General features: G+C 45.9%; 1 protein-coding gene across 7 annotated transcripts in view; it reads right to left on the bottom strand.

Annotated features, from left to right (window-relative positions):
* Positions 1-19,479, bottom strand: part of GARNL3 (GTPase activating Rap/RanGAP domain like 3) — a 117,364-nt gene that overhangs the window by 85,889 nt on the left and 11,996 nt on the right. For 6 of the 7 annotated variants that reach the window (XM_059715787.1, XM_059715786.1, XM_059715790.1 and 3 more), the window contains one exon: positions 1,156-1,225. In XM_059715787.1, coding sequence (XP_059571770.1) covers positions 1,156-1,225 — 70 coding nt within the window. Of the gene's footprint in view, positions 1-1,155; positions 1,226-17,732; positions 17,836-19,479 lie in introns of those variants that run through there. The other variant, XM_059715788.1, reaches the window with a different exon arrangement.

The raw sequence follows: 19,479 nt of genomic DNA, 5'->3' as shown, positions 1-19,479 counted from the left end.
TTATGATTTCACAGGAAAAAACAGAAGTTTTCTTACTCTCATGCAATACTAGTAGATTTTGCAGCATATCTTAAACAGATCAAGTATAAATAAACCAAAAAGTAAGGTCATTTGTCATAAATAGCTGTTGTATAGAACCATTAATAAAATTCTGCATTTTTTCCACTAAATTCACTAAATGTCTAAAGTATGACACATTACCTGTTAGCGGACAAGAAAGCAAAACGAACCATTGTTATTACCTTGTTAATACATTCATTATTAAGTTACCAAAGTATAAGGACTCCAATTACTAAAGAATTTCTTTTTTAAATCTGATCCTTGGTCTTCATACAATGCTAATGCTAAAAGCATAATCTGCTAATCAATGTAGGTTATCTAGATATTTCTTAACAAATACACTTTCTAATGCCTTGAGATTACAATTCTATCTAATGCCTAAGATGTTAGAGATCTCTTCCTATAGTAGTCGAGTAAAAAATAAATAAATAAATAAATAAAAAAATTGAGATCCACCCATTCTAGTTTCCCTGTAGTCAATTTGGACAATCTCATTCTGGCTATTCATAGGTAGCAACAGTTTTTCAATACCAGATACATAGTTACTGTATGCATTACCCATATTTTTCTTTCATTAAAATGCTTATTTCAGACCTGTGGTACTAAGAAAAAGCTTATAATAAACCAATTTATTTCTGGGCACAGATTTTTTTCATGATCAAATTCGGTCTTCTTTTTCTTCAATACGAACCCTCCCACCCCTGAATGTACACACACATATTTTAACATATCAATCTGCCACAGTCAACATAAAATTAGAGTCATGTTTTGTCAATATTCAATTTAAATGAAGAAAACAGATTCAGTTGACACTCTTCTGGCTATCTTTTGGGTATTTATACACAATTTTTCAACAGACAGGCAGAAAAAAATAAGAACTGAGATACGAGATCTGCAAGCAAAGACATTTAATAACCCCTTAAGAACAGATTTAGAATGTTATAATGGTCAAACCCTAAGTATCTTGTTTTTCCAAGCTATTTCTTATGCTTTTATTTCACCTGTCAACAAAGAAGTATAGATTTTGTGAGCTCTCCTTTACAAGCTGCTACAATTTTAGTCAATTTAAAATCATAGAAAGGACTGTAAACTTACAAGTTCCACAGATCCATAATGCTTTCTGCTGAACTCTCCACGTCTACAGCCCAGATCTTCGGAGACAGAGCTGGAACAGAAGTGCTTCATCAGTATACATAGTTAACTGGCCCTACAAGCTCCTGCAATACTCAGCTACCATTGACAAAAATCATTCCTGCTGAACAAGGTTTGCACTGCACAGGCTCCTCACTGCAGGGGACCCTCCTTACAACATGCACAAGCTCTAGCAGCCATTGCAGAGTCTGGCTTTCATATTACCCTGAAAGGGAAAGAAAAGCATGAGCCCTGATTGGAAGGAAAAGCCAAGATTAAATTAAATATTTAGTCATGATGTAATCAACTAAGGGTATCAAGATAAAAGGCAGAGAATAATTGCATTCGAGATCTCTCCCTAAGCTAACAGAAGAGAAACCTGCAGTAAACCGAATGCCTGGAACAGGGTAACCTCACTGAGCTATGCTCAATCAACACTTGCTCTGCTGCAATTTATGCAGAAGATTCTCTCTCTACCCTAGACACTCCTAGAAAACAAAAACATCATCATTCTGTTTCTGAAGTTTACAAGTCCCTCCTCCTCCAGGCTTTAATAAGAGAACTAAAAATCTCCTACAGAATAAATTAAAACCCAAGTCTCAAGTACATATATATGTTCATATGGTGTTATACAGAATTAAGCATAAAGTACATCAATTCATGCACTTGGCATAGTTAAAACAAATTGGCAAATATATATTCTGTCAAAACCTATAAGAAAAATACAGTGAGCCCCAGATAAGTAGGGTTGATATGTACACAACAAGTAGAATAAAAGTTGGGCTGTAACTTACCAGTCTTTGACCTGCACTTTGCATCTAGCCCATCTCCACAGCACTCACCCCGGCAAACTTAAAACTAGTTTTCAACACCCACTACAAAAAAAAAAGACCTGCCACTAAAATGTTACCCTCCATAAATCTACATTGGTTTAATGCGTAGGATGGGAAATAGTCAATCCCAGCTCAATAACAGATGTAAGGTTATTTTGAAAATCAGCAGTGCTAGTAACTGTAGCTTTATCCCACCTAGCAGGAGAAATCAACTTTTAGTGGGACACATACCTCTTGCTCCTGGAGCATCACAATATGGTGGTCTCTGAAGTCATTATTTTTGTATACAGAAAATGAAATTATGTTTTAGGTATTTTTAAAAAATATATTAATTACAATTATTTCCTTTTGAATTCTGTTCCAAATCCAAGACATAGTAAAGCTGCTCCAGTACAGGTCATAAAAATGAGTTGCTAATACTACCCATTTTTTCTGTTGAACTTGTGTCCAAAACATGTCAGAATTGTTTTTGCTGAAATTTTTTTTTAAATCAACCTCTGACAAAGTTCAAACATGAAAATGTTCATGCTAACAAATTTAATATTGGCATAGTTATAAACAACCAAAGCCAGAATTATGATGGACCACTTTATGCAACATTAACAACAGGATTTACTAACAGCCACCTATATAATATAAACAGTCACTCCCCACTGGTTCTCTACCAAGCCACTGTCTACAACTTCCCACATGCTTCACAGAAAAAAGTAGGTTTTAGGAAGGATATTTTTATATAAGGATTATGGCCTTACATTCTAATTCCACAAAAAGGCAGAAGAGCAGACGGGCAAGAAGGGCAATATGAAAACCTTCATGGGTTGACAAGCTGGGATTTGATGTGGTGGAAAAAAGGAGGAAGTGGAAGGCTAGAGAGAGGGTTATGCAGGAGTATCTGTCAGTGGAAAGGATCTTTGTGCTTGTGTATTGAATGCACTGTAGGGCGCAACGTGTTACAGGAAAGGCCAAAGAAAAATAAGATGCTCTGGGTCAGAATACAAGGGGGTCATGGGGGAAAGGGACTTAATGGTGGGGGTCTACTACAGGCCACCCAACCAGGGGGAAGAGCCGGACCAGGAATTCTCAGGTCAAGCTCACCAAGGCAGTTAAGTCAAGGGATGTGGTCATCATGGGTGACCTAAACTAACTAGACACCTGCTGAGAGGAGCAGTCAGCCAGGTCTGACTGCTCATGTAGGTTCCTAGCCGAGTTACAGGACCTCCATCTAACCCAGGAGGTGTACAGTCCCATCGGGGAAATGCCTTGCTGGACCTGGTCCTGGCCGTGGGCAACGACCTGGTGAGTGGACTGCGGGTGCTCCACCACCTGGGCAATAGCAATCATTGCCTGCTGGAATTCACCTTCCAGCGCAGGGTGTCAAAGGCCTGCAGCAAGGCAGCAGCCCTGGACTTCAGGAGGGCAGATTTCAAAGAGATAAGGAGACTAGTCGGGGAGGCACTGAGGTCCCAGAGGGGATGGGAGCTGGGAGTCCAGGAAGAGTGGTCATTCCTTAAGGAGACGATCCTCCAAGCCCAAAGGGTGACAATCCCAATGCAGATCAAAGGGGGCAAGAGTGCTCAAAAGTCCCCATGGCTCACCAAAAGCATCAAGGATTGTCTCAAAGCTAAAAAGGAGGCGTATACCCAATGGAAGGGAAGGGCCATCACCAAGGAGGATTATACCTCCATTGCTCAAGATTGTAGGGGGGCTGTTAGGAAGACTAAGGCGGAGATGGAACTGGGACTAGCAACCCGGATCAAGGATAACAAAAAGTACTTTTTTAAATACAAGGGGGGTAAAAAGAAGGTACCAGGTAACGTAGGGTCTCTGCAGGATACGCTAGGAAATCTGGTGGTCACACCAGACGACAAAGCTAACCTCTTTAACAATTTCTTTGTCTCCATCTTTTTGAGCAGGGACTGGGGCATCCCCCCCACCAGGATCCCAGACAGACCCAGGGGAGGCGCTGCCAGGCCCAGGATCAGTGAGGACCTAGTCAGGAAACTTCTGGTGAGACTAGACGTGTTCAAATCAGCAGGTCCTGACGATCTCCAGCCCAGAGTGCTGAGGGAATTGGCAGAGGTCATTGCAGGACTCCTGGCACAGCTTTACAAGCACTCGTGGTGCTCTGGCGAGGTGCCGGAGGACTGGAAAAGGGCCAATGTGGTCCCCATTTTCAAAAAAAGGGAGGAAGGAGAACCCAGGAAACTATAGGCCCATTAGTCTTACCTCAGTCCTGGGGAAGCTCTTTGAGAAAATTATGCAGGAGCACATCTGCAAGGTCCCAGCAGGGGAGATCATGCTTAGGGACAACCAACATGGGTTCATTAGAGGCAGGTCTTGTCAGACCAACCTGGTTGCCTTCTATGACCAGGTCACAAAATCCTTGGACGCAGGTATCACGGCGGACACAGTCTTTCTGGACTTTAGGAAGGCCTTTGACGCTGTCTCTCACCCCATTCTCATTAAAAAAATAGGCGACTGTGGCATCGATGCCTACACAGTCAGATGGGTCGCAAATTGGCTGAAGGGCTGCAGCCAGAGAGTGGTGGTGGACGGGTCTTTTTTGACCTGGAGGGACACGGGCAGTGGTGTGCCCCAGGGCTCGGTCCTTGGGCCCGCACTGTTCAACATTTTCATCAGCAACTTGGACGAGGGGGTGAAAAGCACCTTGTTCAAATTCACAGATGACACTAAGAAGTGGGGAGAAGTAGGCATGCTAAAGCAGAGGGACAGGCTGCAACTAGATCTGGACAGGTTACAGGGGTGGGCAGATGAGAACAGGATGGGTTTCAATACTGACAAGTGCAAGGTGCTGCACCTGGGGAGGAAGAACCAGCAGCATACCTAGAGGCTGGGGAAACTCCCTTCTCGTCAGCACAGAGGCAGAAAAGGATCTTGGAGCCACTACTGACTCCAAGATGAACACGGGCCACCAATGTGAGGACACGGTCAGTAAGGCTAACCGCACCTTGTCATGTATCCACAGTTGCATCACGAGCAGGTCCAAGGAGGTGATCATCCCCCTCTATGCAACACTGGTCACGCCGCAGCTGGAGTATTGTGTCCAGTTTTGGGCACCGCACTTCAGAAGGGATGTGGACAGCATCGACAGGGTCCAGAGGAGGGCCACTCACATGATCAGGGGGCAGTAAGGCAGGCCCTACGAGCGGAGGCAACGGGACCTGAACCTGTTCCACCTCCAGAAGGGAAGGCTGCGAGGGGATCTAGTGGCCGTCTATAAACTGGCCGAGGGGGACCAGCAGGCAATGGGAGAGTCCCTGTTCCCCCGAGCACTACTGGGAGTAACAAGGAATAACGGCAATAAGTTGACTGAGAGTAGATTCAGGCTGGACATCAGGAGGTGCTCCTTCACAGTCAGGGCGGCTAGGATCCGGAACCAACTTCCAAGGGAAGTGGTGCTGGCTCCTACCATGGGGGGTATTCAAAAGGAGGCTAGATAATCACCTAGCCAGGGTCATTTGACCTCAGCCTTCTTTCCTGCCCATGGCAGGGGGTCGGGCTTGATGATCTGCTCAGGTACCTTCCGACCCTACCAACTATGAAACTGAAGATGGAGGAATCAAAACAGATCAGGAGTTGGCAACCTACCGTCAGCATCTGGCCCACAGAGCTGATGGATCCAACCCTCAGAGCTTGGGCTTCAGCAGCATCTAGCACTGGGGCTTTGGTGGCATTCGACACCTGTCACGTGCCTGGGCAGGAGCTTTACTGGTGCTGTGCTGCAGCCAGGCAGTGGCAATAAGCAGTGTCAGCCAGGGCCCAGAGCTGGCCCAGTTCAGACCTGAGCTAAGCTATTTCCAACCCACTGCTGGGAAACATTGCCGATCACTGAACGTGATAATAAAGAAATGGATAAGAATAGTTGTGTGGCCAGAAAAAAAGCCATCTCTTCAAAACATTACGCAGAAAGAAGTTGTAAGATGTGGAAATCCTGGGTGAATGTAACGAGAGAGAGAGAGGAGTAAAGATGGATGAGAATGTTAGGCTACAAATGGACACCGCATTAGTCTCAGTGTGGACCACTTTATCCCAAGACAAAGTGCACTCATTCAGATGTCCATGTCCATTGTCTCAGGATAAACCCTAAAAAGGTTCACAGGTATCCTAAGACAACAGATGTGAATGAGGTATCCCAGGACATCACATGGTGCATCTGAACTATTATCCCAGGATTGCATCATTGAATCAATGGCAGTAAAGCCATACACTAAACCTTGATTAGAAGGGCGATGTCTATACACAGCAAAACTGAGATATTTCTGTTCTGGGACAAACACAGGGACAACTGGGGAGTTTGGGAAATGAGTGAAAAGAAAAAATGTGTTGTTCTTCCCTCCCACATAAACCTCGATAATTATATTCATTTAGAAGAGGAAAAAAGTGTGCTCTGCTCTGCCTATTAATTTCAGCCAGAAAAGAACTGTTGGGTTATTATTCAGTAAACATTCTGGAAACTGATGGTCTTACCGGTTAATGTTAAATTCTTTAAATTTCCCTGTAATTGGAGAAAAAAAAAGTTACAGATTTGCTATTGAGGCAGCAGCTGTGGCAATTTCAGAAACCTTTAATTTCTTTGACAACAGTTCATCCATTTTTTAAGCCTGGTTACTATATTGAGACTGCAATTATTTCATTGATAAAAGAATGGATTTTAATTTATTCTGCTGTCTTTGATACTGTTGACCACAAGATGTTGCTGGCACAACTATCAAATCTGATAGAGATGGAAAAAATAGTTTAAGTAGCTCATTCTTTTTTCCTTGGAAAGTTCTAAGGTTCTCGTGTTTGCTTTATTATTTGGTATTTGTACCTGGTATTTACTCAATCTGCCTCAGAGGCTAGGGTGTCTATGGTATGAAAACTGAGTTTGTTTCAGTAGGCCTAGTTAATAAGCTGTCCCTATTGCCTCGGTCAGATCAGAACTTGTTGAGGATGAGCTAGTCAGTGGTCATACGTCAACCCAGAAAAGATTCATCCAAAGAAATTACCAAGTGGCATGCTAGAGATAGCAACTGCTTTCTCTGACAGAGAAAATTTGCCTGCCTTTTTTATTCAGGTTAAGCAATCCTCTTGGGCCTCCAAATGCCGCTCAAAGCTCAGCATGAGAAAATGGGCAGAAGTATATCAGGAGTAACAAAAGACTGGCCAACAGGTTGCATCCTCTTTGCCTAACCCATCACTTACTTCAGGTCCAAAACTTGGCAGCCCATTTCTTGGAATAGAATTTCTTACAGAGAACACCTTATGCTCCTAGATCTGCCCTGTCTATTCAGTTGTTGCAGAGTGAAATTTAATATTTTTTAAACTTCTACACTTTAAAAACAGTTGTCTCCCAGACTACTCATCTTTTCAGGTAATATCCCCATGCCTTGTTTGAAAGTAAATATGCAAAAGGCAGAAGTTCTAGTGAGACAAACTAAGAATTAGAAAATGTTTCACAGGTTTCATAAACATTAGGGCTGGAAGGGACCTCATAAGATCATCGGGTCCAGCCACCTGCCCAAGGGGCAGGAAGTCAGCTAGCGTCAAAGGATCCCAGCAAGATAAACATCAAAATGTTTCCCAATTCCAAAGCCCAAGTACATTGTCTCACAGGTCATGTAATAGAAATATATACTGCAGACTTCTTAGCTACATGGTCTGCTTTGAAAATCAAAATAAGGAAATAGTTGGTCCCAAGAAAAGATTTCTTCTTCTCCTGATCTGGATACCTGTCTATTAGTCAGTGAAGTAAGATTCCTCCTACACTAACCTATCTGAATATAATACATCAAACATGTATTATCTGATAACTATTTGATCAATGGCAACTCAACCTGGACCAGACTTCGCAGCCTAAAAACAAAATGGTCTGCTTCCAATTGCCAATTCCTTCAGCTAACTACTTCCCCTATTGCCCTTATTGTTTATACAATTTATGAATCTAAATATAATTAAATCACTTCTATATGGAAAAACAATGTTCTAATCATTATCAGCATGCATTTTTGATGGGTACTAAGAGATTATTTCAAATCATTTAAGATTCTACTTAAGCAAAGAGTGATACCAGCCTCCTAAATTCAACTCTAAAAAGCCTTATCAGGCAAGATTTAAACAACTCTAAACAGAAAAGGAAGAATGGGACCTTTCACACTTCCTTCAGTCATCAGGGGACTATAAACAGGCAGAGACTCCAGATGATAGTTGGGTTAAAAAAAATACAATAAACCTGGAAAACATGAAGCATATTAGCATGCTATGTTGTTTGTGCAGAAATACAAGGGGCATAGAAAACAAGCAAAATTATAATTTTTTTGTGGGAGGCTTCTCAGCTGTACAGTCAACACAGATGGATACAATATGAGCAAGAAAGAGAGAGAGAGGAACAGGCAAATCTAACAGCCACGTTTATTTACATGGGCATTTGTCAGAGGAATGTGGTGGAGATAAGTTTTGGAAATACAAATTGGGAGGAAATATATACAAAAACGATTAATCATTTCCTATAGGCATATGCTTTAGGTCCTCTGGCTCAAAGGAGAGAAAAACACAAAAGGCAAATTCCAAGGAGCTATGAGGCTGTAAACAGACATCTCATTTGAGCCTGCCTTGCTCATGGGATCAAAACATGAGCCATGCAGCCATTTACATTGACACAGCCTTCCCTGCTACTGCCCCTTTGCCTATAGCCAGCCAGCAAGAGCACACCGCCTGACAGGACTGTCCCTGGAATGACTGACCTGCAATTAACTTGAATGACCCACAGTTAACGCAGACATACACAGCACTGTCCTGGGAAAAAATTAAGTATGCAAGATAAAATGCACTAACACAGGTCTGGAAAGCAGAATAATGGGTTTGTTTCTCTGTAGGATCCCAGTACAAAAGGCTGTCTCCAAAGATACGTGACAGTTGCTTACACCTTAAGGGTGAAAGCATCATATAGGTGATCAAGGTTCTTTGGGTAAATGTGATATCTTTTATTAAACCAACTAAATAGTTGGAAAAATTGTTCTTCGCAAGCTTTCGGGCGCAAACACCCTTCTTCAGGAATAGGGAGAGTCTGCTGGTTTGTACCCGACAGCTTGCAAAGAACAATTTTTTCCAACTATTTAGTTGGTCTAATAAAAGACATCACATTTACCCAAAGAACCTTGTCAGCTGTGTTGGTCTAAGGACATAGGTAATAACCAACAACCCCTCATTTAGAAGGTGGACTTTAACAGCCCAGACAACTGATGGCCAACTATGCCAAGAGAACATAAGAGCTGTTACTAGGATACATAAGAAATTACAAACCAGAGGCCAAAGAAAGACCCCACGCAATAAAGAGGTCATCCAGAATGTATTGCTACTTAGGAACTGTCTGAACATTTCAAAATAATAAATAAGTAAAGTATACACAGAAAGCATCACATTCAACTGTTTTAGAGTTCAAAAAAAAATAAATTTTGAGGAACTAAATGTTGTAGCAATATGCAAAATAAAATATTAAAATCCTTCAGAATGAAAGGCAGCCAGGAATCCTAAAAGCCACAATACACTACTGGTCAAAACATCCTGGAAAAAAGAGGAGTGCATGGAACAATGCATTCAACAACAAATTGCTCAAGTGTCTGGAGTTAAAATGTTACATTCTGATAAGCAAAAGAAAAGGGAAGTTAAAAAAAAACAAATATACTTCCCAAGCCTAGACAAAAGTTGTGAAAAATTTCAACAAGACCTCAAAAAGCTAAGAGAAGAGAAAACAAACCTGGCATGATAGCATTTGGAATAGTCTTAGCTAATACAAAAGACATGCAGATGAGGAAGAAAAAGTTGATTTATGCATTAGTGGTTCTCAACTACTTGTACCCATTCTGAAAAACTACTTAAGTGGGCATCATTCAAGTTAAGACCACTGTTCAACACACAATAGTAAAAAAAAATTAGCATATACAATGTGATTGCAAAGATTATGCACAAAGATCAATTGTACACCTTCGCCTGAAGAGGCTGTGACTTCGCCTAAGAGGCTGTGACTTGGATGACTACACAGTCCGGTGGGTGGCAAATTGGCTAGAGGGTCGCACCCAGAGAGTCGTAGTGGATGGGTCAGTATTGACCTGGAAGGGTGTGGGCAGTGGGGTCCCGCAGGGCTCGGTCCTAGGACCGATACTCTTCAATGTCTTCATCAGCGACTTGGACGAGGGAGTGACGTGTACTCTGTCCAAGTTTGCGGATGACACAAAACTGCGGGGAGAAGTGGACACACTGGAGGGCAGGGAACAACTACAGGCAGACCTGGACAGGTTGGACATGTGGGCGGAAAACAACAGGATGCAGTTCAACAAGGAGAAATGCAAAGTGCTGCACCTAGGGAGGAAAAATGTCCAACATACCTACTGCCTAGGGAATGACCTGCTTGGTGGAACAGAAACGGAAAGGGATCTCGGAGTCCTAGTGGACTCCAAGATGAACATGAGCCGGCAGTGTGACGAAGCCATCAGAAAAGCCAATGGCACTTTATCGTGCATCAGCAGATGCATGACGAACAGATCCAAGGAGGTGATACTTCCCCTCTATCGGGCGCTGGTCAGACCACAGTTGGAGTACTGCGTGCAGTTTTGGGCGCCGCACTTCAAGAGGGATGTGGATGACCAGACAGGGTCCAGAGAAGGGCCACTCATATGGTTAAGGGCTTGCAGGCCAAGCCCTATGAGGAGAGACTGGGGCACCTGGACCTCTTCAGCCTCCGCAAGAGAAGGTTGAGGCGACCTTGTGGCTGCCTATAAGTTCATCACGGGGGCACAGAAGGGAATTGGTGAGTATTTATTCACCAAGGCGCCCCCGGGGGTTACAAGAAACAATGGCCACAAGCTAGCAGAGAGCAGATTTAGACTGGACATTAGGAAGAACTTCTTCACAGTTCGAGTGGCCAAGGTCTGGGCTCCCAAGGGAGGCGGTGCTCTCCCCTACCCTGGGGGTCTTCAAGAGGAGGTTAGATGGGCATCTAGCTGGGGTCATCTGAACCCAGCATTCTTTCCTGCCTGTGCAGGGGGTCGGACTCGATGATCTATTGAGGTCCCTTCTGACCCTAGCATCTATGAATCTATGAAGTAATCCATCCTATGTAGCCACCTTATTTCATCACCGAGAAGACACAGCATGTGTCCTTATATAACAAATCAGAGCCACAAAGTAAGGTTTGCATGAAGAGAGAATGGAAGCATTAAGAGCTGTGCTTTACTGGGAGGCATTAGCCAAAGCATGGTAGCACTGGGAGATCTGTGGTCTCTTTTCATATGGCTCTGGTGAAGATAGCTTTCCATGAGTGGTTCTAATTCCTATTAAAACATTACCTTCTATATGGTACAGCAGCAATGTTGCTTCATGGTTGCTAAGGCTGTTTTACCCTGTTATCAGTTGCGTATAATTCACAGATCCATGTTCGGTGTCTCCAGACTGATTCTTTTTTTCCCTTAGCATTTGACCAAACAAAGGTATATAAAAACCCAGAAAAATAAAGTGCACAAGCACATGCTAGGATTTGGTTTTGTATTACAGGAGAATGCTTAATTGCACTCTGACCAATTGCCTTTCATATCTAAAATTAACCCTATCAGTATTTCTCAGTAGTATTCTCTGGCATATGTGACCATGAAATAAATAAACCTAACCTAGTGACATAATATGGCAGTTGATTCGCTCAACATTTCGTTTTCAATGGCATCCGCTTCTTCCTATATTCCCTATATTGCTTCATTCATTTGAAGCCCTCAGTGTCAAGTTCACACCAGACAGAAACATACAGATATGACCAAAAGGTTTTACCCAACATTCTTTGGCTAGACTTACAGCACCAAAAATACTTCAAAATGACAACTACATTAGAAATCAGACTGACAATTTTTCCTACCTGTTATCTGTAAAGCTACAATAAAAAGCCAAAGAAAACATTTCAAGAAGTATTTGCAATGTCCACATAAACCCAGAAACTACCACCAAAGTGCTAAAAAAACAGGAAAAAAAAAAGGCACCTGAACTTCAGGAATACGCAAAAACCTTGGTAGAGTTTCTGAGCAGGAGGAGTGTTTTACTCCAGTGGCTCTTAAAATGTTCTCTGTGTACTGTAGATTTTTTTTATCCTTTTTAGAAAATGTAATCATGGATATTTTGGTATTTTCTTTATGCACAACTTTTTCTGACATCCATTTATTTGGCTGGGTGGGCTAGTTGCCTTGGAAACTGATGAAGAAGCAGTTCTGGTTGGGTGGCTATCAGTGATGTGGATGTAGTTTTCAGCCAACAGTAATCAAGACGGATTTTTTGCAGTTGTCCAGATCAGAAATGTTGAGGAAGCAGGTGCAGAGATACAGTCAAAATGACATTTTAAGAGGGAACAGAAAACAAACCATATTTACTGAGCTATCGGTTTGTCTAGCACTGCCAGAAATATCAATCAGTCATAGCGATCTATGTCCAAAATGTTGATAGCGTCAAAACAGGTTAGAAAACACATCACTAACTTACTACACACTGAAGAGAGCTACTTGTATGGTGACATTTACCTACAGACCTTTGCAGAACCTCATGTTCCAGCTCATCAAAAATGGACACATTTAGACTGAAAATTATAACTGAAAAGCTTGCTAGCATTATTTCTCTCAAAATGCATGAAGAAATAGAGAAAAGAAATAATCTTGTGAATTTGCTCTCTAGAACTAGAAAGTTTTTATGGAGCCAAGGAAGAGCATCTCTGCGTGTTTAAATTAATTCATCTTTATTCCTCAAATTTTAACTCCATAGGTACTCAGAAAGGTGACAGAGGACAGAGAAAATAATTGATATAAATAGAAAGCAGCAAAAGGCTTTAACCACGGGTCATATTTAACCTGGAGGGATCTGGGCAGTGGAGTCCCTCCAGGGCTCGGTCCTCCAGCCCGCACCGTTCAATTTCTTTATTAGCGACTTGGACGAGGGGGTGAAAAGTACCCTGTTCAAATTCGCTGACATCAAAATTTGGGGTAAGGTGGGCACATTAAAATGGAGGGACAGGAAACAGCGGGCCTGGACAGGTAACAGGGGTAGGCGAATAAGAAGAGGATGGGATTCAATAGTGACAAGTGCAGGGTGCTGCACTTGGGCAGGAAGAACCAGCAGCATACCTACAGGCTGGGGAACTCCCTTCTCAAAAGCACAGTGGCAGAAAGAGATCTTGGAGTCATTATCGATTCCAAAACGAACATGGGCCGCCAGTGTGAGGATGTGGTCAGTAAGGCCAACTGCACCTTGTCATACATCCACAGATGCATCTCGAGCAGGGCCAAGGAGGTGATCCTTCCCCTCTATGCGACACTGGTCAGGTCGCAGTTGGAGTATTGCATCCAGTTCTGGGTGCTGCACTTTAGGAGAGATGTGGCCAGCATCGAGACGGTCCAGAGGAGGCCGCTCGCATGATCCAAGGACAGCACAGCAGACCCTATGATGGGAGGCTACAGGACCTGAACCTGTTCAGCCTCCACAAGAGAAGGCTGAGAGGGGACCTGGTGGTCTATAAAAAAAACTTACCGGGGGGGACCAGTGGGGAACAGGAGAGACCCTGTTCACCCACGCACCTCCCGGAGTAACAAGGAATAACGGCCGTAAGTTGCTTGAAAGTAGATTCAGGCTGGGCATTAGAAGGCACTACTTCACAGTCAGGGCGGCTAGGATCTGGAACCAACTTCCAAGGGCAGTGGTGCTGGCTCCTACCTTGGGGGTCTTTAAGAGGAGGCTTGACGATTACCTAGCTGGGGTCATGAGAGCCCAGTATTCTCTCCTGCCCAGGGCAGGGGGTCGGGCTTGAAGATCTGCTTAGGTCCCTTCTGACCCTACTTCTATGAATCTATGAATCACCTCACTGTTAAACAACTTGCCAAGCACATTTAGCAAGTCTACATTTCCAGAGCTGCAAAAGATGCAATTCTTGGTATATCCAAATGTCCCACCTACAAAACTGATCCAAAAAGAGATACATTTTCTAACAGCAGCAAAGCAGGTTAATGCCTACAAAATAATGTCAAACTCAAATGTATGATGAGAATAAAACCAAAGAAGCAGTAGTGGTAAATAAGAACCAGAGATTAAATTAGAGTTCAGCAAAATAAGTAGTAAAGCAAAAGATATGACAACAAAACGCCCAACACAATTTTGGGCTGCATAAAAGAACTTGTAGCTCTTCATAAAGTGCCAGGAGAACTTCATCGTTCTCTGTAGGCACAGGTGATTTTACTAACTGGTAAAACTGCTGAAAGAGCTAAATTATGAGGAAACATTATAAAATGGCATTAGAGCATTGGGATAAGCAATGACCAAAGATACTGCACATGGGAACACAGCAGTTGTACACATCAAGGGAGGAACAAAATGTTAAATTAGGAACAAAAGACATGAAGGAAATCTTTTTTTTCTTTTTAAATCAAAATTAAAAATCTACATTGGGTATCTATGAAGGAGACTCTTCCTGATTTAAAAACCTCTGGAGTAGACTCCAACAGAAAGTGACACAGCAATATTGCCATTAAAATCAGGTAGACAAAGTGACAGTAGCATACACTAGACAAAGTCTGTTGTACAAAAGCTGCAGTATAACACTGTCAAGAAGTTGGACTGTATGACCTAATAATTCCCTTCCATCTTTAGATTTTCATATCCTGCAAAAGCGTCTAGAAGAGCTTTTCATGAGATCTTTAAAATTTACACAAAGTGTACAAAATGAATATGCACGTCTCGTCCTGAGACAGCAAATGCATATGCAGCTTACTAAATTTGAACGAAAAACTGTCAATTTAGCAAGATTGTCTTTCATGGCACTTGACAATACCACTAACTTATTGCAGGCCCATTCTCCTGCTGTTTTTTTAATTTGACAACATGCCCATTCTCCTGCTCTGTCCACCTGCACAGCCTACCAAGGCACTGGATGTCTCACAATTGGTAATGGAATCCAAAGCCTCTCGACTCACTGGGTCATTAATTTGAAGCTGGCCCAGACCAAAACTACTGGTCCAGTAGTTAAAACTGGATAACTTTTTGATAGCCTTTGTTGAATAAATTAATAGCTTCAGCTGAATTCATAGTGGACGTGTACCTACACTGTAAAAACTGCCATCTCCTGGTAGATCCCCCGTTAGTATTCTCAGTAGGGACACCAACAATAGAATGGGTTGATCCACGGATGAGGAGCTGTCCCCAACTCTGCAAAGCAAGGCCTTGCACTGCAGCTGGTTTTACCACACCTCTTAAGTGAGAGGTCTTCAAGCCAAAGGAGGTCACTACAGTGTTCTGAATAAGTACTCTACATATCAGCACCTAACAACATTTCAACAGGTGTCCTGTAGCATCTGCATCAGAATGCAAAAAATGTCAACAGTAGCCTGGCCTGAATGAAGTTTTTAACGTTTGTTGTCTACTAGACTTACAAATAGTCTCTCTAAGGCAAGGGTGCTCAAACTTTTTATCTCAGTGAACTGGATGGGCAGTGCCCCATCTGTCTGTAAGCCAAATCCTGCCAGTGGTCCCAATCCAACACTGGGGCTGGCACAATCCACACCATCCATCCACACAGAGGGGGCACGGGGCAACCCAGCCACAAACCAGCCCCATGGAGGAAAGGGAGCATGGCTTGCCCCCAACCCAGCCCCATGGGAGAAAAAGGGGCATGGCCTGAGCTCGAACCCAGCCCTGCAAAGGAGGAGGGAATATGACCTAGCCTTGATTCAGATGCACAGGAGGGGCAGTTGCCCAGCTGCAACTGCCAGTGCAGGGCTTGGGAATTTGGTAGGGGAGGGTGACTCTATTAATGGCCACTGCTCCCCCGCCACCAAATTTCCCACCCCATGGGGAGCCCCTGTGGGCCAGATGAGATGGCTCTGTGGGCCACACTTGGCCTGGCCCACAGGCCAAAGGTTGGGCACCTCCTGCTCTAAGCTGATTTGAACAAACAAAATCTGTTCAGTCATTTTGAGGTCTGAGTCCTTCTGAAAGAAAAAAGGAAGTTTTCTACTTCAAAACATTCAGATACAAACTTACTGAAAAACAACTTAACTTTGAGGTTTTGAATTTGGCAGGTAAAAGTTCCAGAATAAGTGGGCACTGTGTGAAGTTTGGAAAAAAAATTATGGGCAAGTACATCTATATAGCAAAGTTTATCTGAAATGTTATCATACCAAAGGTTGCTAGAGATGTGAGCAAGGCTGTCTGTCCTGGATCACTCTTTGCCTCGCCCTTTATGGTAAGTCCCATACTTAATGGTTTAAGCAGCTGAAAAATAAAAGAAGTCACCCCTGAATATGAATGCTTCTTACCTGATGACGTCTAACAGCTAAAAAGCCCTACTTCCTTCAAAACAAGCAACACAAAGTCCCTGAGTGGAGTTTAGGAAGCATGTGGGCAGTTGCTAGACTGTTTTGCAATAATCCATTTTAAGTTTCTCCCTGATGTGCAAGGAATCGTCTCCCCCATCACCGACAAAGCAGTGCAAAGGCAAAGAACAAAACAAGCCCTGAAATGACAGTGGCAAACTATAATTTCTTCTGGATGTTGTTTACCAGTCACAAGTAAAGCAATCATCACCTCCAGACCATGAACTTGGCTGTTCTTGTCTCAATGGTATTTCCTCAAAAAGCTATCCTAATGATTTGCTAAAGGGTTGCATTGTCAGACACAGGAAATAGAAAGGAAATTGTTCTCACATCAACCTCACCACAAGAAAGGGAGAGTAATGTTTGACAAATGGAGACGTGGATAAGAATACACTGGTTGAATACGGGACAAACAATTACGTGAGGACTGTTATCAACTCCTTCGATCGAGAACGTTGTCTATTAGATGTATCCTAGTTCATAAACTGAGAATCTGACTAAACCGACAAGCACGATTAGAAAAACCAGGGGAGCCGCGGTGCGGAGAGCACTGAACCCCGCGTGTCTGGACAGCACGAAACCAGCTTCTCGAGCTGACACACGTCTCACTACTAGTGCTCCGCGTTCTCACTGCCGGAGGACCGCGCCGCCAGTCCGTTCAGGAGCTGGGACGCTCTTCTGCCCCGGTTTGAAGTCGCTGCGTGCCAGCTTCAAGCGCGTGCTGCAAGACCTAGACACCTGGCAGGCTCCTGAGAAAGCGGGGGCGCCGAACGGCAGGGGGCAGGGGGCACGGCTGCCTGGCTGAAAGGGCAAGGCCAATAAATACACGCCCGCTGGGTTTTTATTATAAACTGGAATGAAGTTGTTAAAATGTGTTACACAAACAACAACGAGTCCTTCCGCTCTGGGGGAAGGCGTCCAGAGCTCGGGGCCAACAGGCCGGCGCAGGGCTCGTGCTGAAGACACGCGGATACGAGCTCTCCCGTCAAACACGACCAGCACCCGCAGCCACACGGCGACAGCTCCCCACGTGCCTGCGGACGCTCCCCCCCCGGCCGCCCGCCCCCGCGGGGCCGTCCACAGGTGCGACTGACCCCAGCGGCAGCAGCGGCGGCGGCCCCGGGAGGGATCTGGCGACCCGCCACAGCGCGCGGAACCGCCCGGCCCGGCCCGGCCCGGCCCCGCGCGCAGACAACGGGCATCCCGCAGCCCCGGCCCCGCGCCCGGGGAGGGGCGGGGCGGGGCGGGGCGGCACCTCTGCCTCAGCGCCCCACCCCCGCCACCCGCCCCGCCCCGCCCCAGCCCCAGCCCGGCCCGTTACCGGCGGGCGGAGGCCGCCTCAGCGCCGCTCGGCTCCATGCGGGCGGGCGGCCGCGCATCCCCCCGGCCCTCCCGCGCGCGGCGGCGGCGGCCAGCATCCCCGGCGGGAGCGAGAGCCGCAGCCCGAGCCCGCGCAGACCGGGCCAATCAGAGCCCGCCCCCCAGCTCGCACCAATCCGCCCCTCAGAGCTCGCACCAATCAGAGCCCGCCGGCCCGCCCACCCCCGAGCTCGCAGCAGTCAGAGCCCGCCGATCCGCCGTTCACATCCCCGCCGCAGGGCGGCTCGCGGCTCTGCCCCAGCAACTGGCCGCTAGTCACCGCCGCAGGGCCCCGGCCCGGAGCAGCTGCCAGCCCAGCCCAGCCCAGCCGCGTGCCCCGCCGGGGCCGGTCTCCGTGGAAACTGGCCCCACGCCCTCACGGCGCCGCCACGGGGTTTCCATGGAAACTGGCCGCAGGGGCTGCCGGGAAATGGAGTCCGGCTCCGCCATCTTGCCCGCCCCTGCCCTAGAGCGGCTCTAGCCTCGCGCAGCGCAGAGCCGGCGGCGGCGGACGACAGGGAACCGCCCAGAGAGAGCAGGGCTCGGCGAGCGGCGCACGCGGCTTGTGGCGAGTGCGAGCTCCTGGCCGGTCCGCAGCGCCGCGCTCTTCTCTCGCGCCCGCAGCGCGGGGCTCCGCGCGTGCGCAGCACAGGCTGCCCTGGCCCGCTCCTTCCCTCCCTGCACGGATCAGCAACACGAAACAATATTTGTCTCACGATTTGCGCGTTCTCACGTCGCGGGTGGGAAGGGCCGGGCCTTCCAATGTCACTTGCAAAGTGGAACAGGTTTTCCAGTCCCAAAAAACGCTTGCAGGTCTGAAAATGCAAAGCAAGTCCAGTGGCGAGGGGGCAGCAGGCCGCGGGGCGCAGGCTGGCGGGAGAAGCGCAGGAGCAGGCGTCGCTGGACGGTCGCCCGCCTCGCGGGTCGTCGGCGCTGCCCAGCCAGAACGGCGACACGGCGGAGTGGGAAGTCTGTCTTAGCGCACGTTCACCCCACGTCCCAACTCCTAGACGCTCAGAGAAAGGGCGAGATTTGGGGAACGACGCAAACACCCGAGAAGCAGCTGAACGCGCAGCAAGCACAAACGTCCTTACAAGTCCTCGTCTTTGGCCTGCTGCCTGCTTCTCCGCACAGTAACAGTGGCCATGCCGCAGCCATCTCAGCGGGGGCCGCTCCGGCACCCCTGCTCATCGCTTCTGACCTCTTGTTTATTACAGGCATCGTTTGCCACTTGAGCTAGAAAGGATCGCTGCCCCAGAATTTAAGACAGTCGCATTCAGTAATAACTATGGGAACAATCTCTCTTTGATAACTGTTCTCTCGTTTGAGCTAGAAAGGATCGCTGCCCCAGAATTTAAGACAGTCGCATTCAGTAATAACTATGGGAACAATCTCTCTTTGACAACTGTTCTCTCGTTTGAGCTAGAAAGGATCGCTGCCCCAGAATTTAAGACAGTCGCATTCAGTAATAACTATGGGAACAATCTCTCTTTGACAACTGTTCTCTCGTGCTTCAGTTCAACACAGAGAAGTCAACCATGCTACCACTCAGTTGCCAGCCCTGGGCTGAGCGGCGTTTCTACGCAGCGGCCTGTCAGGACACGATGCCCTTGGCGCACAAGTGTGACGGATCTGCGCAGCAGCTGATTATCCTGCTGGACTAAAAGAATCTGAACTACAAAAGGTCACAAGGGCAGTATCTAAAGGGT

The sequence above is a fragment of the Alligator mississippiensis genome, chromosome 12 (assembly GCF_030867095.1).
Source record: "Alligator mississippiensis isolate rAllMis1 chromosome 12, rAllMis1, whole genome shotgun sequence".
Lineage (NCBI taxonomy): Eukaryota > Metazoa > Chordata > Crocodylia > Alligatoridae > Alligator > Alligator mississippiensis.
This window is presented reverse-complemented; position numbering and strand designations above follow the sequence as displayed.